This window comes from Dipodomys merriami, unplaced genomic scaffold, assembly GCF_024711535.1.
Source record: "Dipodomys merriami isolate MVZ:Mamm:240054 unplaced genomic scaffold, mDipMer1.0.p SCAF_3, whole genome shotgun sequence".
Taxonomy (NCBI): Eukaryota; Metazoa; Chordata; class Mammalia; order Rodentia; family Heteromyidae; genus Dipodomys; species Dipodomys merriami.
The window spans coordinates 19,669,897-19,696,320 of NW_027204492.1; the positions used below are offsets into that span (position 1 = coordinate 19,669,897).

At 38.9% G+C, this 26,424-nt stretch overlaps 1 protein-coding gene across 4 annotated transcripts in view; it reads left to right on the plus strand.

Moving 5' to 3' along the window:
* Window positions 1–1,275: 1,275 nt before the first annotated feature.
* Smarca1 (SNF2 related chromatin remodeling ATPase 1) overlaps window positions 1,276–26,424 on the plus strand; it is an 86,439-nt gene continuing 61,290 nt past the window's right edge. For 2 of the 4 annotated variants that reach the window (XM_070039758.1, XM_070039755.1), the window contains exons 1-9: window positions 1,406–1,669; window positions 8,300–8,386; window positions 11,200–11,366; window positions 11,675–11,775; window positions 11,874–11,974; window positions 16,302–16,481; window positions 19,386–19,541; window positions 22,683–22,814; window positions 24,624–24,692. In XM_070039758.1, coding sequence (XP_069895859.1) covers window positions 1,499–1,669; window positions 8,300–8,386; window positions 11,200–11,366; window positions 11,675–11,775; window positions 11,874–11,974; window positions 16,302–16,481; window positions 19,386–19,541; window positions 22,683–22,814; window positions 24,624–24,692 — 1,164 coding nt within the window. In that variant the 5' untranslated portion in view covers window positions 1,406–1,498. Of the gene's footprint in view, window positions 1,670–8,299; window positions 8,387–11,199; window positions 11,367–11,674; window positions 11,776–11,873; window positions 11,975–16,301; window positions 16,482–19,385; window positions 19,542–22,682; window positions 22,815–24,623; window positions 24,693–26,424 lie in introns of all 4 variants that reach the window. The other 2 variants (XM_070039756.1, XM_070039759.1) reach the window with 2 other exon arrangements.

Sequence of the window (26,424 nt, forward strand, 5' to 3'; positions counted from 1 at the left end):
ATTTGGGAAATTGCATGTTTTCAGATTGTTGTTTGGTATACCACTTTACGTATGCCTTGTTATCTCTTGTTCCTAATGAAAACATTTTAAAGACTATGGTGTAAATCTTTCCATTCTTCACCAAATTAAAATGAAGAAAAAATAATGTTTTAACTTTTTTGGTGGTACTGTTTTTTTAACTCAGAGCACTGCATTTGATAAGCAGGCATTTTACCACTGACTACACCTTGAGTCCGAAGCAATGTTTAATAATTACATTTGCATGCTGTTGACCCTTTAAAGTACTTTTCATATATTGATATTGGATAATGACCAAAGAGTGAGGACGTGGACAGAACTCAAACCAAGAAAAATTGTAGCTATTGCATACAATTATTGTTAAGTACCTACTTAATATGTTGTCCTCAGCTTTAAATTTTGTTCTTCCAGGAGGAATTTTAAATTTCAGTGTCAACACCTAGCATTTTTGGCTCACGCCTGTAACCCAACTTCTCAGGAAGCTGAGACATGAAGACTGAGGTTCGAAGCCAGCAAGAGCAGGAAAGTCTGTGAAACTCTATACCTCCAATAAACTACCAAAAACAAAAACAAAAACAAAAAAACCACACAACCAAAAACCAAAACTGTAGTGGTTCAAAGTAGTACAGCGGTAGCCTTGAGCAAAAGCAGCTAAGGGATAGCTTCCAGGCGTGGAGTTTATGCCTCACGACCAGAAAAAAAAAAATCAGTGGCAAAGAGCTCGGGTATACTGGTCATCTGAGTTCAAACAAATATACGTGAAACTTAGTCAGGTTTTTGCCTTGTAAGTATATATTTGCCATCAAGAGAGACAAGGACCGCTTTTATTTCTGCAGAATTTAGGAAGGTGGGACTACACTATTAATATAGTTCCTTTAGGGACTGACTGGCAGTTGCGGAGGGGTTCTGGGCTTTGCACATCAAGAAAGATTTTGTACAGTACACTTAAAGGCTCACGAAAAGTTCTTTGTGCAAGAATGGGAGATCGCTTGAGGTACAAAGAGCAGATTTAAGGGAAAGAGGATTCGTTTTGCACACATCTGGGAGGAGAACTCAAGCTTACAGTTGGGGGCGTGAGGGAAACGCGATTTTTTTCGGAGGCTGATGGCTTTGGGTTCCCGCCTCCCGCTTCCCGACTCCACCCCTGCCTGCGCCCCATACTCCTGCAACAGTTGGTTGTAGAGGTCCGGCCTGGGCTCTGAGTGGGGAGGGGGAGTCTCGCGATCGTTTGGGGGGGGGTAGATGAGAGGGGAGGATGGCGGGGGTGGGGGTAAGGCCGTGACGTAGGGTGGGTGGACGGAAGTGGGGCAGGGTTGAGGGTTATTTAAAGAAGGGGGGGGTGAGTAAAGGGGTTGGAACCGGAGTGATTCCCCACCCCCTGCCTCCTTCCAGCGCCTTCCAGTGCAGCCGCCGCCGCCGCCGCCCAGGATCCTCATCCCCTTCCTCATCTCCCCCCTATCCTCGTTACCGCTCCAACGCCATGGAGTCGGACACTGCTGCAGTGGCAGCCACCGTGGCAGTCTCGGATGCGACCGCCACAGTCGTGGTCATAGAGGATGAACAACCCGGGCCGTCCACCTTTAAGGAGGAGGGGTTGGCTGCCGAGGCTACGGAACCCACCGCGACTCCGGAGAAGGGAGAGAAGAAGGAGGTAAATAGGAAGGGGGTGTGTGTGTTGCATGGTGGACAAATCCCGAGCTTGGCCCCTCCGAGGGGCCCAAACCCTGCCGGTTTGGCGCCGACAGGTACTCGCGGAGCTCGCCAGGGATGGGGAGGCGGGAGTCGGGGGGAAGCCAGGAGTGGTAGTGGGGGGGTGGGAAGGCGGGAGTGGGGTGGGGATGGCGGGAGCGTGGGGGAGCGGCGAGTGTGGGGGCGGCGGAACAATCTAGCATTCACTCCCCTCCCCCTTTCCTTCTAGCCGCCTGGAGGGCGGGGGCGGGGCGCGGGCTTGAGCGAGCGCGGCTAGGGGGGTGGAGTGATGGTGTTATCCTGGAGCGCCAGAACCCTTGTATAGCCTCAGGCCCCCTCTACCTTCCCGGAACTAGGGTCAATGAGTGGGTAGCGGGGGGGGGGGGGGGGTGGTTGGGACTGCGCAGGCGAACACCTCCTCTTCTCTTGTTGGAGCGCTCGCTCTCCTCTGCCTTCCCGTCGGCCTCTGCCTGGGAAATCTGGGCCCTTCAATCTCACACTCGGCGCTAAATGGGTTTTGGTTGGGGTTTATTTTTGTAATTGGAGTATCAACGTACCGGTGTTAGGGGACACTTAATGATGACAGCGAAGACACTTATTTGATTGGCAGTGTCCATCTCTTGGATTGAGTACAATAAAATTAGAATCCTCCCTTGTGTGTTTGATCTCTGCCTGCTGAGGAAGGTGTGTCACTTCAAAAAAGGAAAATAGCTCGGCGTCGTGCGTACCCCACACATTCATGTTGCTTTAGGAAATTTTCCAACGTTTGCGTCCTCATCCTCTCCTGCCCCGCCCCCGACAGTGTACTGTTTCACTCCTGGGCCACCCAGATGGTCCCCCAACCCGGCCTCAAGCTTTCCAAGCTTCCGCCTCCCTCTCCTAGTGGGCGCTGCTGGTTCCTAAACACAAGCAGGTTTCTTTCTTTCCTTTTTCTTCGTATTTTGTTTATTTATTTTGTAATAACTCAGTCTCCCCGATGAGCTGCTACTAAGGTACATAAAGGGACCGCTGTCATACCCTTTTAAAACAAAATCCACAGAGTCATAAAGCTTCAAAAAGCATATTTCACATGGGCTGAGCCATACAAATAGACGTATGAAATGCTTTGAAAAATTGAGATTAATAATAGGAGACAGCATAAGGATATTTTACATATAGAAATTACAGAATGGATAGTTAATGGGTGGGTTTTTACCCGTTGAAGAGTACTCATGCCGTTTCTATAAACAGAAGGTAATTAAAATTATGCTTCAAAGATCTCAACTGGCTTTGTCTGAGTCATTATGATACTGAAGTACCAGATGAAATGCTTTTGAAGGAAATGAACACCTTTTGCGTTGAATTGGAAGACAACTTTAAATTCAGCACCTGCTTAACAAGTAAACTAAGCAGAAGAACAATTGAAGTGCTAAGTGAAAACCGTGGAAATCCCACAACCTGAGATCTGTGCAGCACCTCCAACAGTAAGACCAGATTGATGATTAATCCTGGGCCAAACACCAAACATCAATATAAATCATATTTTGGGATGTGTAGTGTGTCTAAATAACTTTTATTTTCTACACTGGGTGCATTAAAAAGCTAAATTCACACAGCAGTAATGTCGAATTTCCACATTGTGTATTTGGAATTGTGAAAACATTGGAAATCAATTAATAAAAATGGTAAGCACCGAGTTGATAATATATTCAGGAACTCTATAGCTTTATTAGATATTGCTGACATGGCTTTGTCCACTCACCATGGGGAAAATAAGTTGTTACAATGGTAGGCACTTCCTGGATTTCTAAGCTTTACTACTTTAGTACCTGCACATTTTGTTTTTGCAAGTCCTGGGGCTTGAACCTGGTCTGGGCACTGTTGCTGACCTTCTATTGCTCAAGGCTGGCTGGTGGCTGTACCACCATGAGCCGTGGCCCCACTTCTAGCTTTTTTGGTAGTTAATTACACAGAACAGTGTCTCAGAGCCAAGGCTCAAGGCTCTGTTGGATCACACCTGTAATCCTGGCTACTCAGACACTAAGATCTAAGGATCACAGTTTGAAGCCAACCCTGAAAGGAAAGTGTGAGACTCTTATCTCCAGTTAACCATTGACCTTGAGCCAAAGAGCTCAGCAATAGTGCCTAAGCCCTAAAGTCAAACCCTCACAACCAACAACAACAAAAAATGTCTCACAGACTTTCCTGCCTGAGCTGGATTGCAATCCTCAGATCTCAGTCTCCCTATTAGCTAGGATTACAGGTGTGAGCCACAGGCACCTGGCTCCATTTATTTTTATTTATTTTTTATATTTTTGCCAGTCCTGGGGCTTGAACTCAGGGCCTGGTCACTGTCCCTGAGCTTTTGCTCAAGGCGAACATTCTACCACTTGACCCACAGTGCCGCTTCTGGCTTTTTCTGTTTATGTAGTACTGAGGAATTGAACCCAGGACTTCATACATGCTAGGCAAGCCCTCTACCACTTAGCCACATTCCCAGCCCCTGGTAGGTGGTGCCCCAGGACTCACAAAAAAAAAAGTAAATGTATCTCAAATCCTTACAGAGGTGTACTAAAGATTCAGATTGTTTTTTTCTCATGACCATCAGTTAATGTACTGTGACAGTGACACAGACAATTGACATCCAGCAGGCTGTTTTCTTTCAATAACTGCTTCTCAAACTTTTCACTATTGTGATTTTTATTAGCATATATTAATTGTAGAAAGGAGTTTCATTGTGATATTTCCATGTATACATATAATTTGTTCACATTCACCCCTTCTATTAGTCACCCCTTCTATCCAGATCCCTTTTTTTTTTGTTGGTTGTGGGGCCTGGGCACTGTCCCTCACCTCTTCAGCTCAAGGCTAGTGCTCTACCACTTGAGCCACAGCGCCACTTCCAGCTTTTTCTGCTTATGTGGTGCTGAAGAATGGAACCCAGGGCCTCATGCATGCTAGGCAAGCACTCTACCACTGAGCCACCTTCCCAGCCCCCAATCTCTCTTTTTTTAACAATGAGTTTGATTGTGATATTCACACATACTCATCTTACACCTCCTTTGCTTTCCCCTCCTCCTGCATATATTAATATTTGGATATTTACATATATATGGCATGCTTTATTTTGTTGACTCTTTAATAATTTCTCTTTCCCTCAATTGCCAGGTTCTTAGCTGTCACCTTTTCTTGATCAGTCAAAGGACTTGAATCCAGGGCCTGGGTGCTATCCCATAACTTTTATGCTCAAAGCTTATGCAATACCACTTTGAGCCACTTGTGGTTTTTAGGTGGTTAATTGGAGATAGGAGTCTCATGTACTCTCCACCCTGGGCCAGCTTCAAACAGCAATACTCAAATCTCAGCCTCATGAGTAGCTAGGATTATAGGAGTGAGTCACCAACACCTGGCTAGGTATCACTTCTTAACCACTTTAATGACTTTCTTTAGGAAGAACTTATGAGTTTATTGTATATATATATATATATATATATATATATATATATATATATATATATATATATATATATATATATTTGATGTAGTTGTAACACAACCATAAAATTATTTAAGACAAATGTAAAATAGTAAATGGCAGTGATGCTGAATCTCAAGGGTAAGGGACCCTCTCCTTCAGTAGTTAGAGCACCCATTAAAGTCCTGGCCCTCCACCATCTTTTCTTGCTATCTAAGTTGTGCCTTTTTTTGCTGGTTTTTTTTTTTTGCCATGTTACTTATCACAGCTTATATTCTGTGGTGTGAGGGAAGGCAGGTTATCAAATTAGGTAGAAATATATGAGAACGCTTCCATGTTGTTCAGTATTATAGATGAGATTTAGTGAATTGACTCAATAGGCTTAGCTAACTCAAAGGTATTTTTGCTTATTCTTTTGATTCTTGAATTTACTTGATTTAAACATGGATAACCTAACACTAAAAGCTGATATTTTCAGTGGAAAGTCATATACTTTAAAACCAGGCTTATTTTTTTTTTGCCAGTCTTGGGGTTTGAACTCAGAGCGTGTGCTCTATCCCTGAGCCTCTCTGTGCTTAAGGCTAGTGCTTTACCACTTGAGCCACAGTGTCACTTCCAGCCTTTTCTTTTATGTAGTACTGAGGAATTGAACCCAGGGCTTCATGCATGCTAGCTAGGCAAGCATTCTACCACTAAGCCACATTCCTAGCCCCCAAACAAGACCCCCTCCCTTTTTGTATTATCTTGTACTGTGTTCTCATGGCATTAAGAGTCCTAGAGGATAAAATCCACAAAGAAATAGAATGTCATTTACCTTTTATCTTTTCTGGTATGATAAATGAATTTTTGGAAACACATAGAATTGAGAAGGTAGGTATTTTAACTTTTATTATGGAGGATAGTGCCAGTTAAGTAATTATGCATAACTTAATAGCTGTACTCAAAAAGAGGAGTTTTAATTAGCATATAATTGTTTTTAATGTATTCTACCATAAGGTAAGCAAGAAGTAATGAATAAATGCTTCTATAGGATTTAATTTTCTGTAAGTGAAGTCTGCTTTCCATGAATATTTGTGTATATGACGTGAAGTGATACATGATGTGTTACTCTTTTGAGATTTAAAAACTGGACTTCATAGGCTTTTTTTTTTGTTGGTCGTGGGGCCTGAACTCGGCCTGAGCACTGTCCCTCAGCTCTTCACCTCAAGGCTAGTGCTCTACCACTTGAGCCACAGCGCCACTTCGGGCTTTTTTTGCTTATGTGGTGCTGAGGAATCGAATCCAGGGCCTCATGTATGGAAGGCAAGCACTCTACCACTGAGCCACCTTCACAACCACTTCTTATAGTCTTTTTAAGGAATGATGGAAGAAGTGTGGATTTTGATACCTAATTTTTCTTTTGGCAGTACGGGGGATTGCATAGAACTAGGCAAGCAATCTACCATTTGAACTATGCCCCACTAGCTTTTTATTTTATTTTTCTAGATGGAATCTTACTGACTTTGCCTGGGTTGGCACCAATCTCTCAATCCCCCTTGTTCTGCCTCTCCTGTAGCTAAGATTACAGGAGTGTATCCCCACACTGAACTTGCTTTATAGCATATGTGACAGTTTGAAAGTCTGGGCTTGAAGGGATTTTTCAAAGTTCTCTATTTCCATCCTTCCAGAATTATATTTTGAACATTTCACATACGTTATATATACAAATGGAATGCTGTAAATAAAGATGATTTTCTGCTCAGTGCTCTAACATAGGACTTTGACCAAGGTCAAAGTATATAAGCTTAGTTTGAATTTATTCAAAATAAAAATTTTAGTAAAAGTTGGAAGCCATTATTCATTAACTATTGGAGCCATTTTTTCCCCTTACATTTAAGGTCACATTCTGTTGTTGATTTTTGGTGTAGGTTTTCAAAACTGGTGGACAAATGCCATGATAGAATTAACATAGCTACTTTAGTTTTTACAAACATTTATGTTTTGGTCTCTGCAAAGCCTTATGTTACAACTCAATACTTGTAGCTTTCGTCTTTTTGGGTAGAGTTTCATTTTCATTATTTGATTTCTTCCAGGGAAGGACACTTAATCTACATATGTTCCTATATTTACAAATATTAGCTTGTCTTACAATTATAGGATATGTAGTTTATCACTCTCGTTGCTTCCATTTCATTTCAGTTGTTAAGTTATTGACTGATGTTAGCTTTTACTAAATTACAGCTTTAAAAGTATCAGTGGTTAATAGTTAATAGCTCTGATAAACCACTTCTGTAAAATATTTATACAATATAATTCAAAAGTTTTCTTTCCAGTTGAAGGAAGTTAAACAAACAGTTTGAAGCAGTACTATTAACTTATTTTTAAAAATATAGGATCATACTTCATTGCATAAAAATGTAAATATTTTAGTCCGTGGAAACAGTTTTCAAGTGTCTTTTCAGAAACAGAAACCACAGTGGTTTCTTCTAAAAAACTGGCTTGTTTCCATTACATAAAGAAATATTTTGTAGAATTAATATTTTCTTGTCTTGAATTCTTTGGTTTGTGGTTAATTATATTGGCCTGCTCCAGATTTTTTTTTTGCCTGTCGTGGGGCTTGAACTCTGGGCCTGGGCACTGTCCCTCAGCTCTTCAGCTCAAGGCTAGTGCTCTACCATTTGAGCCACTGCACCACTTTTGGTTTTCTGAGTGGTTTATTGGAGATAAGAGTCTCACGGACTTTCCTGCCCTGGCTGGCTTTGAATCACAGTCCTCAGATCTCAGCCTCCTGTGTAGCTAGGATTACAGGTGTGAGCCACCAGTGCTGACTCTGTTCCAGATTTTAAATCACTTATTTTGTGTATAGACATTCCCACACACTTCTAAAAAAATAGAAAGGTTCAGTGGGTTACCTTTGATTTTACTCTAATTAATGTCATTTCTCTGGCTTTTCAGATTTTTTTATTGGCCTTCAGGTTCACAGAACTGGATTAATCTTAAGTCCTGCTTCATAATAAGATATCGGCATTGGTCCATGCATGTCCCACATGGATTTATTAAGTTATTTGATTACTTTTCACTTTCTTCAAGTGAGAACATTGACCAATTTAAAGACCTTGTCTAACAATTTGCTGATATTTATTTCCTTTGGAATTCTAGAAAAACATTTCTCCGTATCAACTCAAACTTGCTACTAAAGCCTCTAAATCTGAAAAGGAAATGGACCCAGAATATGAAGAGAAAATGGTAAATATACGCTTGGCTAGGACAGAAAATGCTATAGTTAAGTTTTAAAAATTTTGAGGCAGGGTCTTAGTATATATCCCTGGCTCGCCTGGATCTTGCAATCCTACTGCTTCAGCTTCCCAAGTGCTGAGATTATAGGCATGAACCACTGCCACCTAGCCCCAATGCTCTTAATCCCCAAGTAATTTATTTGATTTTACTTTTTTTTTCTTATTTTCTTATCAATTAATTCACTTTTTGTGCTACTTAGGGTCTTGCGCTTGCTAAGCAGACTCTCTGCCACTTGAGCTACGTCTCCTGTCCGTTTGCCTTGGTTATTTGGCTGTCTGCCTACTTGTGTTTCCTATGTATAGGTATAACTGGCACATGCCATTGTGTCAAGCCATTGTTCTTGGACCATATCTGGGATAACAGACACCACTGCATCCAGCCATTGGTTAAGATGTAGTCTTGAGAAATACGTTTTGCCCTAGCTGGCCTCCCTCTTCAGCTCTGGAGATGCCTTGTCTGGCTCAAAATAAGATTTATTATTATTTTTGTCAATTCTGAGGCTTGAAATCAGGCCTGTGTGTTGTCCCTGAGCTTTTTTTTACTAACAGCTAGTGCTGTACCACTTTTTGAGCTACAGGGCCACTTCTGGTTTTCTGGTTATTAATTTGAGATATGAGTTCCACAGACTTTCCTGCCTGGTATGCCTCCAAACCTTGATCCTCAAATTTCAGCTTTCTGAGTGGTTAGTATTGCCAGCATGAGCCACCTGTGCCCAGCTTAGTTTGATTTTTTTTTTTTCCTGTCGGTCATGGGGCTTAAACTCTGGGCCTAGGCACTGTCCCTGAGTTCTTCGCTCAAGGTGAGTACACTATGCTTGAGCACCAGCGCCACTTCTGGTTTTCTATTGGTTTATTGGAGATAAGAGTCTCATGGACTTTCCTTCCTGGGCTGGCTTTGAAGGTAATCCTCAGATCTCAGCCTCCTGAGTAGCTAGGATTACAGGTGTGAGCCACCGGTGCCCGGCCTTGATCATTTTTTAAAAAAGAGAATGTCTATTTTTTTGTGCCTGCTCTGTGGCTTGAACTCAGTGTGTGCACTGTTGTTTTGTGCTCAAGGCTAACACTCTACCACTTGAACCACAGTTCCACTTCTGGCTTGTTTTTTGAGGTTAATTGGAGATAAAGTTCTCATGGACTTTGCTACCTGGGCTGACTGTGAACTGTGATCCTCAGATCTCAGCCTTCTGAGTAGCTAGCATTACAGGTATGAGACACCAGTACCCTGCTCCAAAATAAGTTTTTTTATGATATACTTTATCCACTGAGTGAAAATACAGTGACGCTATCAGTGTGACTTATATGTCCTGAAGAAAATCCAGTCACAGAGCCAACCTCATATTTTTTTTTGAATGCTACATGTTAAAGTGATATATGATTATTCACTTTGAGACATACTTGCTCAATTGCTGAAAGTAACAGTTATGCAGTATAATCTTAGTTGCAGCCCCATGCTATGTCACTACTCACTCAGCTATTTAATCTTTTCTTACTGTAAAGTTAACAGGTATTTGCAGCCAATTTTTTCCCCTAAGGGCTTGCTTTTCCAGTAATAGTATAAGAGTAAGCAGAGATGAAGTAAATTTTTTTGATTGTTGATAGTTATTTTTCAATACTCCATGCCTTAATGTTTTAAGGCCACATCTAATGAGACAATGTTTTAACAACTCTAAGAACAACATTCCAATGAGGATAACATAAAATGGAATGTTTCTGGCCTCCTTCCAGCTTGTGATCTGAATGTATTTGTCTAACTTGTATTTATGTTAATAAACTCATCTGTAAGTTTCTTTTGCTGTTAATCATGAATCTTTCATTAGCAATCAAATATTATCTGCCCTATGGTCAGTAACTTTGAAAAAATCATCGTGATTTTCCTTTTTCTAGAAGGATGTATGTGTCTTTTGATCTTTTAAGGTTTTTTTGTAGTGAATAAAGTTTTATTGTATTTACATGATATCGTTTATATGATCTTTTACAGTTCATTGGGGAATTAGTATACATATCAATTTTTAACAGTTAATATGTGTTAACTACTTTACATATATGTATATGTATACTTTTTCTAAATCCCCTTTGGGGACAACTTCATATATTGCTAATTTAAAATACAGTTTTCCAGATCATTGTAATTGAAGAGATGAATGTTTATTATTTTATTGTACCATGACATTAAAAATATTTGAGACAAAATGATACTGTATTCTTAGACTTCAGTTATTTCTACGTACAGCTTGAATCTTAAGAGTTCATTTTGTGTATCATAGTTAATAATTTGTAGTTCTATAATTGATATATATATATATATGGTGCTTAATTTTCTTAACTATTTAGGGAAAGAAAATCATGTTTTGGAAAGAGGATCAGTTTTCTGTAAGAAGGTTATTTCTTTTGGGAGTGAGTACTGGGCTTTAGCACATGCTTCACTACAAGACTTCACCTCCTAACCCCAAGAAGGATACTTTTTGTTGAAATATTTACTAACTCTGTCTGATCATTTGGCTTTTACTAAAACTGTTTGAAAATACTCTGCTATTTACTAGCTATGGAAGCATGAACAAGTTCTTTACTCTGTGCCGCAGTTTATTTTCTGAAAGATGGATATGACATGAGTAACTATTTGTAAGGGAATTTAATGGGTTAGTATGTTTAAAACATGGAACATTGTTTAAACCTTTGTACATAGAAAGCACGATACAGGCATTTATAGAATATTTTTGAATGAATAGAAAAAAATCTACTCTTTTCTTTTGTTTTGTAAATTAGAAAACAGACCGAGCAAAGAGATTTGAATTTTTACTGAAGCAGACAGAGCTTTTTGCACATTTTATTCAACCTTCAGCACAGAAATCTCCAACATCTCCTTTGAACATGAAATTGGGACGTCCTCGAATTAAGAAAGATGAAAAGCAGAGCTTAATGTCTGTTGGAGAGTATGTTGACATCTTTCTATCTTTTCTCTTTTCCTGTTGTTCTGTTTCTCCTACTTTCCTTGCCATCTTTACTAATTCAGTAAAATTTTATATGAAAATAAGGTTATTACTAATGTTATTCTGTTTTAGAGACAACAGTGTATTTTTTTCAACAGAAATCAATCAGTAAAAATGTAGGTTAATTTTACTTCTAAGTACGACACTAGATAATATGCTTTTTTCCATAAAAGATGTTAGTAGAGAATACTGATTTAATTGACACCTTGGTATGTGAGGTGAATACAAAGGTCTTTCTGTTTTCAATTCAGTAATCGCCATAGGCGTACAGAACAAGAAGAAGATGAAGAGCTACTGTCAGAGAGTCGGAAAACATCAAATGTGTGTGTCAGATTTGAGGTATCGCCTTCATGTAAGTACTTCATTACACACTTTTGAGTTTAGTTTTCATAAACTTGGACTTGAGTGTACTAATGAATATATGAAATCTCCTTGATTTTTTTTTTTCAGATGTAAAAGGAGGGTCCCTGAGAGATTATCAGATTCGAGGGCTGAACTGGTTGATTTCTTTGTATGAAAATGGAGTCAATGGTATTTTGGCTGATGAGATGGTAAGGAGCTGGTGGCTAAAATACTTTACTAGGTATTTTTAATAAATTTTTATTACCTTTAAGTAGTATACAAAGAATTTGCCATTCAACAAGGCGGTTTATGAATACAATGCATCTTAGTGTCACGCCTTTCAGCATTCTCATCCATCCCTCCCAATCCTACTCTTTGCCTCAATTTTCTGAATTTTGTAGGATATGCATTGAATTTTATGACTGCATTCTCCGCCCCCCAACCCCCTTGTCTTCTCCTTCTCCTTAATCCCTCCATTGAGTATCCATTTCTTGATATTTATTTTGTTGGGCTATGGGTTAGCTTTCTAAAGAATTTCACCCCCTCAATCTACCATATTTTGGTTTAATACATTTGTATACATTTGCATACTACCTTGAAGTATTTACTTAATATATTTATAAATTAATTCTAGCCTCCTTGGGCTTGACTTCACTTAACTGATTTTTTTTTCGGGCCCTTCAATTTCTATGCAAATGATGCACTATCATTCTTTGTAATGGATGAGTAAAATTCCATTCATTCATTGAGGGGCATCTGGGCTGATTCAATACCTTAGCTACAGTAAATAGTGTTGCAGCAAACATGGTTGTGCTGGTGGCTTTACTGTAACCTGGTTTGTGATCTTTTGGATAAATGCCCAGGAATGGAATTGTTAGATCATAAGATAGTTCCGTGTTTAGTGTTTTAAGGACCCTCCATACTGCTTTACAGAGTGGTTGAACAAGTTTATATTTCTATCAACAGTGTGCTAAGGTACCATTACCCCCACATCTGTGCCAGCTCTGTTTGTATTCATAATGATAACCAATCTAACTAGGGTGAGGTGGAATTTCAGTGTGGATTTTATTTACATTTCATTTATGGCTAGAGATGTTGAGCATTTCTTCATGTGTCTGTTGGCCATTTTCAGTATTTCTGAGAGTCTATTTAGGTCTTTTGCCCATTTATTATTTGGACTGTTGATTCTTTGAGGGTTTAATTTCTTAAGCTCTCTATATTCTGGATATATGCCTCTGATGTACAGCTGGAAAAGATCTCTTACAGGCTGTCTTTTAGCATGTTAACTGTCTCTTTTGCTGTGCAGAAACTTTTTAGTTTAATCAAATTCCATTTATCAACTTTTTTTGTTTAATTTGCTGTACTTCGGATTTTCACTCAAGTGTATTTTTTTTTTTGGGGGGTCGGTCATGGTGCCTGAACTCTGGGCCTGGGTGCTGTCCCTCAGCTCTTCAGCTCAAGGCTAGCACTCTACTATTTGAGCCACAGCACCACTTCTGTTTTTTTCTGCTTATGTGGTGCTGAGGAATCGAACCCAGGGCCTCATACATGCAAGGCAAGCATTATACCACTGAGCCAAACTTCCGAGCCCAAGTGTTAGTATTTTCTAATGTAATTGCAAATACCTGTGCAAAATGCTTTTGTCAATTGTACTACTGTTTGATCTCTAGGACAAGGACTTGCACAAGGAAGAATATTCTTTTTTTTTTGTCAGTCATGGGACTTGAACTCTGGGCCTGGGTGCTGTCGCTGCGCTCTTCAGCTCAAGGCTAGCCCTCTACCACTTGAGCCACAGCTCTACTTCTGGCTTTTTCTACTTATGTGGTGCTGAGGAATTGAACCCAGGGCCTCATTCATGCAAAGCAAGCATGCTACCACTGAGCCACCTTCCCAGCCCCAGGAAGAATATTCTTATAAGATTTCCTTAAATGATTAAAAAACTTCCCTATACTTTTGTTTTTGTTTGTACTTTTACTTCCAAAATACTTGGAATCAAGTTGAAAGTCCAAGTGGAACCACCGGTGTATGCTTTACTGGTCTGCCATTTGTGTTCTATCTTTTACTAAAATTCTTTTCTTCTTAATTTGTCTCATTTGTCTTAGTGCCTTTTTATTTCTAATGTTATTTCATGTTCCATGTTTTTATTGTAGGCTATTGGATATCCATGTGGGTATAATGTGAGGCATGTAAACCACCAGTTAATAAATGAATGAGAAAATGTAAATATTCAGATTTGTGATTACAACATGAGTAGAAAGAATGAGGAATGAGTAAAAATTTTATTTTTGAATTAGCATACATTTAGGATATGAGGGAGTTTCTGATATTTCCATAATGTACACAGTGTACTTTGAACAATTTCAGGCCATCAGCCATATTCTAATCCCTCCCTCCTCCCCTCTTTCAAACATCACTTCATTGATTTCATTTTATGCTGTATTCATATATTATATCCATACACATGAAATGTTCTTTGATCTTCTTTACTGCTCAGTATATATTCCTTCCCCTTTGCCCTCCCACTGATCCATTGATCTCATTCTAGATAGTTCCCTTTTACTATTTCTTTGATAATTTTAGGTTTGATTTTTTTTCCTGTTCTCAGATAATTACTTACTTTAATTTGGTTATATGCCCATAAGTGGTATGGTTGAAGTTTTAAAGTAGGTTGAATTTTATGTTTTGAGGATTCTCCATACTGATTGTAATTTCCCACCAACAGTGCATGAGGGTTGGTCCTTTCCCCCCACATCCTTGCTAATATTTCCAACAATACTGGTTTTGAAACATAACATCCATAAAACCTATCCAATTAAGAGGCATTACTATTATCTAGGTGGGTTTATCATATGAAAGTGGTTTTTAGATAGATTTATAAAGGAAAATAGGTGTTTTCCTTAGAGGTAGATCCAAAAGCTGTTTTATTATTTGTTCATTTATTTTCATTTGTTGTGCTGGAGATAGAACTCAGGGCCTCATATATGCTAGGCAAGTACTCTACCACTGAATTACACCAAAACTTACACCAAAAATTAGACCAAACTTTAAGAACTGTTATCAAAGGTCAGTCAGCATAATGTGTGCTTCTTTCCCTATAGGGGTGTGTGTGTGTGTGTGTGTGTGTGGTGGGGATCGAACATAGGGCCTTGGTTTTGCTAGGCATACGTCTTCATCAGTATGGTGTGTGTGTGTGTGTGTGTGTGTGTGTGTGTGTGTGTGTGTGTGTGTGTGTGTGTGTGTGTGTGTGTGTGTGTGTGTGTGTGTGTGTGTGTGTGTGTGTGTGTGTGTGTGTGTGGTGGGGATCGAACATAGGGCCTTGGTTTTGCTAGGCATACGTCTTCATCAGTATGTTATTTTTTAAGAAGTCCATTACACTGGATGATCTTTTTTTGTTCTAGCAGTGGAGCTTGAACTGGGGGCCTTGGCGCTGTCCCTGACCTCTTGTTCAAGGCTGGAGCTCTACCACTTTGAGCCACAGCTCCACTTTTGGTCTTCTTGTGGTTACTTGGAGATAAAGAGTCTCAGAGACTTTCCTGCTTGAGCTGGCATTGAACCATGATTCTCAGATCTCAGCCTTCTGAGTGGCTGGGATTACAAGTGTTAGCCACCAGTGCCCGGCTAGGTGATCTTTAAAGTCCTTTCTTGCTGTAAAATTTTATTGTTTTGTTCCTCAGGCTTGAAGACAATGATGTGCTATAGTAGAAGCCACACACCTCTTAAAACGGATAGTCTGAATATTTCATGTCTGTGTTATGATAATGTTGGGGGCAGTAGCAAAGGCTGGCAAAGAAAACATGCCTTTTGTGAAATACATACACACATATATACACTTCCTATTTTGGTAGCTATTAGAAAAATTATTACATTGCTTGACTTTTAGGAGTAAAACTATTCTAAAATACAAGTTGTTTCTTGAGCAACTTTTTGAGTGAAATTTCATTATTTCTTTTTGTCTTCACAGTAAGTACTGAATTGAATTGTGGTGTTTTTTTTTTTTTGGTATGCTTTATAAAAGGCTTCTTTAGGGCAGAGAGAAAGGAGACTGAGAAAGAATTATTTGTATGTATGAAGATATCACAATAAAATCTGTCACATTGAGCAATTATTATGTATCAATAAACAAAAATAAGACCTTTTTGCTTTTTCATTTTGTCAGTCGTGGGGCTTGAACTCTCGGCTTGGGCGCTGTCCCTGCACTCTTCAGCTCAAGGCAAGTGCTTTACTGCTTGAGCCACAGTGCCACTTCGTTTTCTAGTGGTTTATTGGAGATAAGAGTCTCACAGAATTTCCTGCCGGGGCTGGCTTTGAACCGGGATCCTCAGATCTCAGCCTCCTGAATAGGAAGGATTACAGGCGTGAGCCACCAGTGCCCGGCAGGACTTTTTACTTTTAATTGGTAAAAATATACTTTTTGATGTGAGCTGGTTAGCAAGTCCTTGATAATATTGTTACTAATTGTTTTATTAAATTGTTATATATTGTTATATATTTATTAAAGCAATTCTACTTATGGATTTTTTTGTGATGATAATGCAGGGTCTTGGTAAGACCTTACAAACCATTGCTTTGCTTGGCTATCTGAAACACTATCGAAACATTCCTGGACCACACATGGTTTTAGTTCCAAAGTCTACTTTACACAATTGGATGAATGAATTTAAACGATGGGTTCCTGCTCTTCGTGTTATTTGTTTCGTTGGAGACAAAGAAGTGAGAGTAAGTAAAGAAACAAGTTTAAAAAACAAGTTTAAGTTATATGTCCTTTTAAGTTATGTTTGTTATAATTAACATACACTTATTTAATCGCTGCAACATCTTATGAAGGAATTAATCATGCATCATTTGCATTTACTTTGAAGTAACTCATTAATCTAAGCATTTTTTTGTGCTAGTTCTGGGGCTTGAACTCAGAGCCTAGGCACTGTCCCAGAGCTTTTGTGCTGAAGGCTAGTGTTCTACATCTTGATTCACAGTGCCATTTGTAGCTCTTTGGTGGTTGATTGGAGATTAGATTCTCATAGTCTTTCCTACCTGAGTTGGGTTTGAACTGTGATCTTCAGATCTCAACCTCTTGAATAGCTAAAATTACATGTGGAGCCCTGGTGTCTGGCTCTGGAGCATTTTTAAATTGTACATTTTAGTGACTTTTTAATTTAAAAAATTGAATTTTATTAACAGTATGTCTTATCAGTGACTGTTGTTCGTGCTGTTTTGAAACCAGAAATTTATAAATGTGGATGATTTAAATTATTTTCTATTTACCAGTTTTCTTTTTTTCCCCATAACTGGGGTTTTAAACAAGGGGTCCATGTACGCTTGCTACATAAGCACTCTTATCATTTGAGCCATGTTAGCATCTCAGTTTTGCTTTTTTATCCATCCTGGGGCTTGAACCTGAGCCCTGTCCCTGAGCCTCTTTGTGCTCAAGGCTAGCACTCTTAACACTTAAGCCACAGTACTACTTCTGGCTTTTTCTGAGTAGTTTATTAGAAATAAAGGCCTCATGGACTTCCTTGCCCAGGCTGGCTTTGAACCTCAATCTTCACATCTCAGCCTCCTGAGTAGCTAGGATTACAGGTGTGAGTCACCAGTTCCTGGTCCAATTTTTTTTTTTGGGTCCAGTCGTGGGGCCTGAACTTTGAGCCTGGGAGTTGTCCCTCAGCTCTTCAGCTCAAGGCTAGTGCCCTGCCACTTGAGCCACACCGCCACTTCTGGCATTTTTCTTTTTGCTTATGTGGTACTGAGGAATAGAACCCAGGGCCTCAGGCATGCAAGGCAAATGCTCTACCACTGAGCCACCTTCCCAGCTCCTCCTGGTCCAATTTTGCTTTTGAACATTTTTTTTGTTGGTAGTGGGGCTTGAACTCTGGGCCTGGGCACTGTCCCTCAGCTCTTCAGCTCAAGGCTAGTGCTCTACTACTTGAGCCACAGCACCACTTTCAGCTTTTTCTGCTTATGTGGTGCTGAGGAATCAAACCCAGGGCCTCATACACTCTAGGCAAGCACTCTACCACTGAGCCACTTTCCCAGCCTCTGAAAATTGTTTTTATGAGTAGGGTTTTGGAGTTAGGGGAGGAACTGGCCATGGAAGTTGATCCTCCCTCTTAAGCTTCCTGAATGAATGATAGATGTGCTTTACCACCCCCAGTTTTTTCACTGAGTTGGAGTTATCACAAAGTTTTTTGAATTCCTAAGATTCCAGGTCTCCTGAGTAGCTGGTTTACAGGCATGAGCCATCATACCTAGGTATGAATTCTGATTTTTTTTTTGTTGGTTGTGAGGCCTAAACACTGGGCTTGGGCGCTGTCCCTCAGCTCTTCGGCTCAAGGCTAGCGCTCTACCACTTGAGCCACAGTACCACTTCTGGTCTTTTCTTTTTTTTTCTGGTCATGGAGGCTAAACTCTGGCCCTGGGCACTGTCCCTCAGCTCTTCAGTTCAAGGCTAGTACCCTACCACTTGAGCCACAGCACCACGTCTGGTTTTTTTGTGCTTATGTGGTGCTGAAGAATCCAACCCAGGGTATCATGCACGCAAGGCAACACTCTTATCACTGAGCAACCTTCCTAGCCCTCTAATTTTTAACTTGGTACACACGCGCACACACACACACGCGCGCGCGCGCGCACACACACACACACACACAGAGTACGTGGAACAGCTATGTGTTCAGAGCCTTAAACTTCTGTGTTTATGCGAAACGTACATGTTTATATATTCTCAGATAATACTACAAACTTGTTTTCTGAGTGTCTAAATTGGCCATTTGTCAATCTAATAGGCCATAATTGTTTTAGAACTGTTGAATTTTTCTGGAAGAAATGATACAAAAACAAAAATGTATAATTTGTTTACAAACCATAATATTAAAATTTGTCTTTAATTTTGCCTCCAGAGAACATAATTTAAAGATTTCCTTTACATATTTATATTATCAAAAGATATTCTCAAAAGAATGATAGCTTTTAATGAATTATGTAATCTTCCTCATTTTGCTTGAAGAAAATTACTTAAATTTGTTATAAATAATTAAATATTGAAATACTAAGTTCATAAGAAGTATAAATTATAAGCTTATAGTTGTTCTCTTTGCCTAATATTTCCCTAAAGGAAATTATTCATTCATGCTCCTTCATGGTCATTGCTATTAAGAAGTTTGCATTTGTAAAATACTGATCTCCTGCTAAAATTATCATCACTGGCAGCACTGGGGCTTGACATCAGGGCCTGGGCTCTGTCCCTGAGCTTCTTCATAAGATTGGTATTTAGAAAAAAAGATTAGTTTAGAAAAAAAGATTGGTGTTTTGCCTGTGTCTTTTTGGGACATTTGTGTCATGGCGACAGCCTAATAATTAGTAATCTTTTGTTGATGTGAACTTTTCTAGTTCATTCACTTTTCTTAATACTTTTTAAGGGGTATCTTTGTTTCTTTTCTGTTGGTAGATATGTTAGTTTCATATCCACGTGAATGGCCACAAAGGTAATTTGAACTCTAATTTTCTTAGGCTAAATGAATGTGACTAAATGATCCTCAATCTCTCAGACTTTTATTTTCTGGCACTTGAAAATGCGTGATGATCTTATCAGCAGTTTCTAATGTAAGGATCTTTATTTTTAATTAGGCTGCTTTTATTCGTGATGAAATGATGCCAGGAGAGTGGGATGTTTGTGTCACTTCTTATGAGATGGTAATTAAAGAGAAATCTGTATTCAAAAAGTTTCACTGGCGATACCTTGTCATTGATGAAGCTCACAGAATAAAAAATGAAAAGTCTAAGGTAAGTTCTCAGTATCTGCATTGAAATTTTAATTGCTAGTTCTGTTTGTTCATATTTTTGTATTCAAAACCAATGGAAGATTGTGGTTTTATTTATGGAATGTGATGAAATCAGTTTATGAAAATGATATTAAAATGTGAGTTGTTGTGAATACTGAGTAAATAAAAGTCGAGCACAAATTTTAATGGAAATAAAATTGGGTGCTCATTTGAAATCTCTCCTGTTGTAGCCTATTAATGCCACATTATTTTAGTATTGTTGACTTTGTGTACAAATATCATTTGTATTGACTTAATTTTTAGTGAGGAGCTACCTTATGTGTATGCATATGGGTTAGAAAAAAAGTATTTCCTAGAATTATCTGACTTACGTGAATTAGGATGTTGTGTTAACATTGATAAATATCAATATGTCTTGCCATTCAACTTTATCAACAGTAGAAACAGCTTCAGTTATTTTGATGAACCTCTCTCTGGATCACTGGGCTATTTTGGGAAAACAGGGACAGAACTGGAGCAAAATCACCAGGTGGCACATACTAACTTCAAATTGGAACTAATACTGGTGAAAGAATGCATGTTAGAGAATAAATAATTTAAGAGCATTTAAAAATGTATTTTTGTTAACACTATTCTTTCTTTTGACATTTTTTTGTGGTAGTACTGGAGATGGAACTCTGGGCCTCACATTTGCTAGGCAGGCACTACCTTGAACTATGTTTCTGGTCCCTTTTTGGTTTTAAGATTATAAACTGGCCTCCACTTCCTCTCCTGACATGCCTACTTCCAGGGACCTCCATATATATGGCCAGCTATCTAGATGTGCTCCAAAGCCAGTCCTTTTAGGTTTGTATGGTAGCTTCCATTACATAGGCTTGACTAACTTAACCTTCAGTTTCTCTCGCCTCCTTGCATGGCTTTGGTCTCTCCTATATCCAGTCCCATTCTGAAGCTAACCAGGGGCTATCAGCCACCAGCTATTCCAGAGCATGCAAACAAAACAATACATTCTGGAGATAACAGGGCAGGAGACATATATCTCACAGTATATCCTCATTGTTTTCCAGATGGGGCCCAGGGACTGATTCCCATAGTGCTCTCATAGGCTGTATATGAGTTGTTGAAAGGGAAAAAGTAGGAATAGAAAAGGATATCTCTGGTCCCAACCCAGCACCCTTAAGTTTGACAGGGTTAAGAGTGCAGTCAATACTCTTTTGCAGGGACCTTTCCTCCCACACTCTGCTCAGTTTCTCTTGAATAAGGAAACACTTTGGTCCAGTATTTTGCCTTGGGGCTGGCAGTTACACAACAGATCCATCTCATGCAATGCTGTACAAAATCATCTTTAAGTAAAATAAAAATGCACTCATCTGGTTTATGTAACTGTAACCCCTCTGTACATCACATTTAAAATAAAAAGAATAAAAAAGCTAATCTTAAAAAAAGAAAGCCTAGTGTTTCAATATTCAAGAATGTTTTTCGTTTAAGAGGTGAAAGCATGGTGGAGTGAGGTGTTCTGTGCTTAGTAGACTGAATTCTTGGTTTGGTGTCCAACTTCTAGGCCAGTAAGCATGAGTACAGCTGTGAGTTTTTAAAGTTTACCCTGAATTCTCTAGTCTTTCTGTTTCTGTGTTTATGTCCTCAAAATAAAATTTAAGAAGGAAGTAATGATTTGTTAAAGCAATTGGATGCTGTTTCTATTAGCGTGTCCCATCCACCCTACTGCACAGGACTTGATAATGGGTTAATAACATGTCCATGTCCTGCCAGACAAACTCAACCAAGGAAATAAACCTTAGCTCTGGTCATAGTTGCCTATTAATGTGGATTTCAATGCAAACATAAAGCCTTAATTTAGATTTTCATGTTTTAGAATTATCACTGCTTTAATATTTAAACCTGTATTTAAGTTGTCCTAATAAAGGAAAGATGCATGTTAATTTATGGCCCTTGTAAATATAAATGCAGTGACCTGGGCCTTAAAATTTTCATTTCTGTGACAGTGTTTATTATTCTAGTCAATAGTTATTTACAGAAAAAAATGGAGCATTCAGTTGTTCTTTATGTACAAGAAGTGCCCCCTGAAAATCTTAGTCACTGGAATTACCTGTCCTAAGGCCATTCATAAAACCTCAAATTCAGCGACTAAAGAGAGCCTAGAATTCTAAAAAAAATGTATTTTCTTTAAGTAGTTGTGGTGTTGATTATTTTTTTAATTTTTAATTTTTGTTTTTTTATTGTGAAAATACTGTATAGAGGAGTTACAATTACATGAGCAAGATAATGAGTACATTTCTTACCAAGCATTGTTGCCTCCTCCTTTGTTTCCGCTTCTCATCACTTCCCATCTCCCACCTTCCCACCCCCCAGCCAAAGTTGTAAGGTTCGTTTTTTGACATAAAGACTTGTACATCTCATTGTTGCAATGGGTCCACCTGTATCCCTACTTAAACTATTTGTTTATTCCCTTCCCCTCCACAAATTATACCAACATCAAATACAGTGAAAGCAGGGGTTAAAGGCAGGGTTTCCCATTATGCCTGTGCTTGCCTGGGCTCTCATCCTCTGACTTGTGTTTTCTTTTGTCTCTGAGATTTCAGGTAGGTGCCACCAGGCCCAGCTATTTAGTGTGATGAAGGCTTATGAACTTTTATTCCTTGGGCTGGCTTTGGATGGTGATCCCCGGAACTCTTAACTAACAAGTAGCTAGGATTACAGGCTTGAGCCTTCTTTTGTCTTAATTTTTAATGTTCTTAATTTAAAAAGCTAATATAAGGTATCAGAGAAAATTGGCACAATTTTTGTGCTAAAAATAGTGACCAGGCTTTGATGGAACTGGATTAGGTATGTAGATGAGCATAGTTGCTGAGAAGATAATGTGTAAAATGATCGCCTAGATTATATAATTTGCAAATTATGGGGGATATTATATCAATATCTTAGTTCTTTCAAGCATAGAAATACGTCAAACATTTTATATAGTTAAACTTCACTGTAGTAGTGTTGCCCAAACTGATGTTTCTCCACAGAAAGTTAAATTTTCATGTCTTAACCTTATTCAAAAAATGTATTGGCTGGATACTGACTGAATATTGAACATTCCAATAACAAACACAGTATTCATGTAACTATTATATTTTAGCTTTCAGAAATTGTTCGTGAGTTCAAGTCGACTAACCGCTTACTTCTAACTGGAACACCTTTGCAAAATAATCTGCATGAACTCTGGGCATTGCTCAACTTTTTATTGCCTGATGTTTTTAATTCTGCAGATGTAAGTTTCAGCCACACTTTTTATTATGGGGTGATGGTGATAAGGGTTAAATTCAATGCTTGGCATGCACTACCTCCTCAGCCTAAGCCATTTGTACATGCTCACAGGCATCTGTACTCAAAGCATAAAATACAGACTAAACTTTAGTTATATTCATTTTGTAATTTTTTTTGCTTTTGTATTGGTACTGGGGATTGAACTCGAGTGCTTGCAGTTTTGGTTTAATTTTTCACTCAAGGCTGGAACTCATCACTTGAGCCACAGTTCCATGTCTGGCTTTATTTTGTAGTTAATTGGAGGTAAGAAAGTCTCATGGACTTTCCTGCCTGGGCTGGCTTTGAACCTTGATCCTTAGATCTCAGCCTCCTGAGTAGCTGTGATTTTTCTTCTTTGAGATAACATGTCTGTTAAACTTTGGGTCTACCAAATAGCTATTACAACTTATGACATAGGCTGATTTCAGAATATTAAACGTTTTCTTTTCATTAAACTGGAGGGGCCTTAAGCAAATCTGTACTAGTGTGGTAAGTGGGGACTTAAGTGATTTTTTTATTATAGTTTCATGAGATTCATATACATTTCATGAGTGCTAAAAGCTCATAGTCATAGTCTGGTTTCAAAACTGGTGTAATGTGAATGTGTGAATTATATTGTTATTTATTATCAGAAGAAAGTTATGCTAGAACAAGCCAACTTGAATTATGCATAAATTTCTATGTTTTTTTTATTCCTAGTTTTCTTAATTAAATGTAATATTACTATGGTAATGGGGAAACTTTTTCTTTTTTGTTGGTCATGGGGCTTGACCCTGAGCTTTTCTGCTCAAGGCTAGTGTTCTACCACTTTGAGCCACAGTGCCAATTCTGGTTTTCTGGTAGTTAATTCTCGATAAGAGTCTTTTTTTTGGGGGGTCCGGAAGAGTCTGAAGGACTTTCTTCTCCAGGCTGGCTTCAACCACAGTCCTCAGATCTCAACCTCTTGAGTTAGGTAGGATTACAGGAGTGAGCCATTGATGCTCAGTGGGAAACATATTTTTTAAGGAGAAATATGTTGATACAATATGATTTAAAGTTTTTTTTTTACTGCTTCAGTGTTCTACCTATTATAGAAATGAGTAATTGAATAATACTAGCCATCACAGAAATATTTTTTTGTGGTATTGGGGATGGAAGCCAGAACCTTATACATGCTAGGTTAAAGCACAACAACTAGGTTATTGCTAAATTCCTAGCCCACATATTTTTGAAGGTACTTTTTGTGCTGGTATGCACTATCTTACAGCTTTTTCATTCAGGACTGGTGCTCTTCCACTTCACCTATACCTTTTCTTCTTGGTTTTTGGTAGTTAATTGGTGATAGTCTCATGGATATTTTTTTTTTGTTGGTCATGGGGCGAACTCTGGGCCTGGGTGCTATCTCTCAGCTCTGCAGCTCAAGGCAAGCACTCTACCACTTGAGCCACAGCACCACTTCTGGTTTTCTGGTGGTTAACTGGAGATAAGAGTCTCATGGCCTTTCCTGCCCAGGCAGGCTTTGAACTACAAACCTCAGATCTCAGCCTCCTGAGTAGCTAGGATGACAAATGTGAGCCACTGGCGCCCAGCTCTCATAGACATTTCTGCCCAGGCTGGCTTGGAAATGGAATCCTCATATGTCAGCCTCTTGAGTAACTAGAATTACAGACATGAACCATGAGTGCTAGGTACTTTAAAAATGGATTATTTCTGTATCAGTTGTATGAGAATAGATATAATATTGAGTTTATTTTAAAAGTTGTGTACTTACTGTATCATTTTCACCCCTCCACAGGACTTTGATTCTTGGTTTGACACTAAAAATTGTCTTGGTGATCAAAAACTTGTGGAAAGACTTCATGTAGTAAGTAATAGAAAAAAGTTTAAATCATGAAATACATATGTATGTGTATATTTATGTATAAAAAGAGAAAACCAGACAACAGTATGTTTGAACTTTGTTTGCTTCTTAGTTCAATCTTACTGCTTCTCTCATAGCCTTTCTGACTACCTCTTTGGCTAGCACTCTCTATACTATATCCTCAGGCTCTTTGTGGAATAGCTTTTACCCTTGTTCTCTCTCATGATAATGTGGTCATCTCCTGTAGAGCTTGTTTACTCTTCACAGCCCACAGGTTCTTCAGATAATATCAGTATTGTTGCCCACAGCTACTTTTGAGCTTCTCCACTGTTCTGCATGAATTTTTCCCTCCAGGCCTTGTGTTTATTATCCCCAGGTGACGCCCTCACACTGATTGAAAACCATTTTCCATTATTTTCATGACAGCTTCTTATATCTATTTAAGTCTCTCACTCATGTTACTGCTTTATCTGTTTTACCTTACTAAGATCTTTGGTCCCTGGACTCCTTTTTTTCCCCCATTCTGCTTTTCTAACTCATTTCTGTATCAACTTTTTGTTTAATCTGTCACTTGAACCACTCTTTTTGTTAGTACTGCCAAACTCCTTTGTTTCCTTGTCCATGTGGTAGACTTGCTCTGAAAAACCCTGGAGTTGTCATGAGGGTATTAGAATTAAGAAAGGGCAGAAAACATCCTCAACCTACCTGATCAACTTTAATGGAAAGTTGAAGAGGAAGCCTTGGTGACCTGAGAAGAGTCACAAGACGGGAGATGTCATGGAGGCGGGGAGGACAGGATCCCACGCTGTTCCAGGGTTCAAAGAGTTTTCAGAGTTCAAAGAGTTATTGTTTAAGCAGATCTCCTGCTCAGTGTCTTAAAAGTCTATCATCTGAGATGGTGGGGGAGTGGGCTTTCATATTTAGATTAAAATTCTGGGATGGAGACTTGGCTGGAGAATATTGGGAAGATTCCTTAGGGAAAGGAAAGTCTGAGCCAAGCCTTGGGAGCAATATTGACTATTTCTGTCAGGAATAATACAACTGCTTCTGTATTCTGGGCTTAATCCCCTTGGTAGCAGAGCCCCCTTCTCTGTAGTTGGCTTCTCAGTACTGATAAAGATTTTACAACTCTACCTGGTTTGAAACTACTTTGATTTCATGTCCTTTAACATAAACTGGGATTTCATGATACTGTTGCTCCTTCAGCATGGTCTTCTACAGTGTTCTTTCCCATTTCCAGTAATAGCTATTTCAGACCTTTCTCAATATCCTTCAGACTTCTATTCAAGGTATTTCCTGAGAAAATAGTAGTAAACAGAACAAAATCGAAAATAGAAGTCATTAGGTAGAAATACCTTTAGATATGTCTACCTTCCAAGGATATTTCTATCTTCATTAACTTTGTCTCAGTAGAATAATTATCATTTTTTTGGTCAATAGGAACTCTTGACTCTTTTTCTCTTACAGATTTGCTCCATGATTTATCTTTTTAATTGAGTAAGTTTTTTTCTCACTTTTCTATACCAGCTTTTCTTCTTCAACATGTTAACATGCTCAGGTATTTCCCTTATTAAATCTAAACTGGATCTATTGGGCTTGTAACTAAGAAGGAGTTAATATGCAAGGTAGCCAAGTATGGAGGTGGAAGACCCAACTCTCAAATCTGCTTCTTGGGAACAAGGTTTGGGAGTTATTTGTGGGATAAAGAAGTAGAGTGACTTAAAGTGTGAGGAAA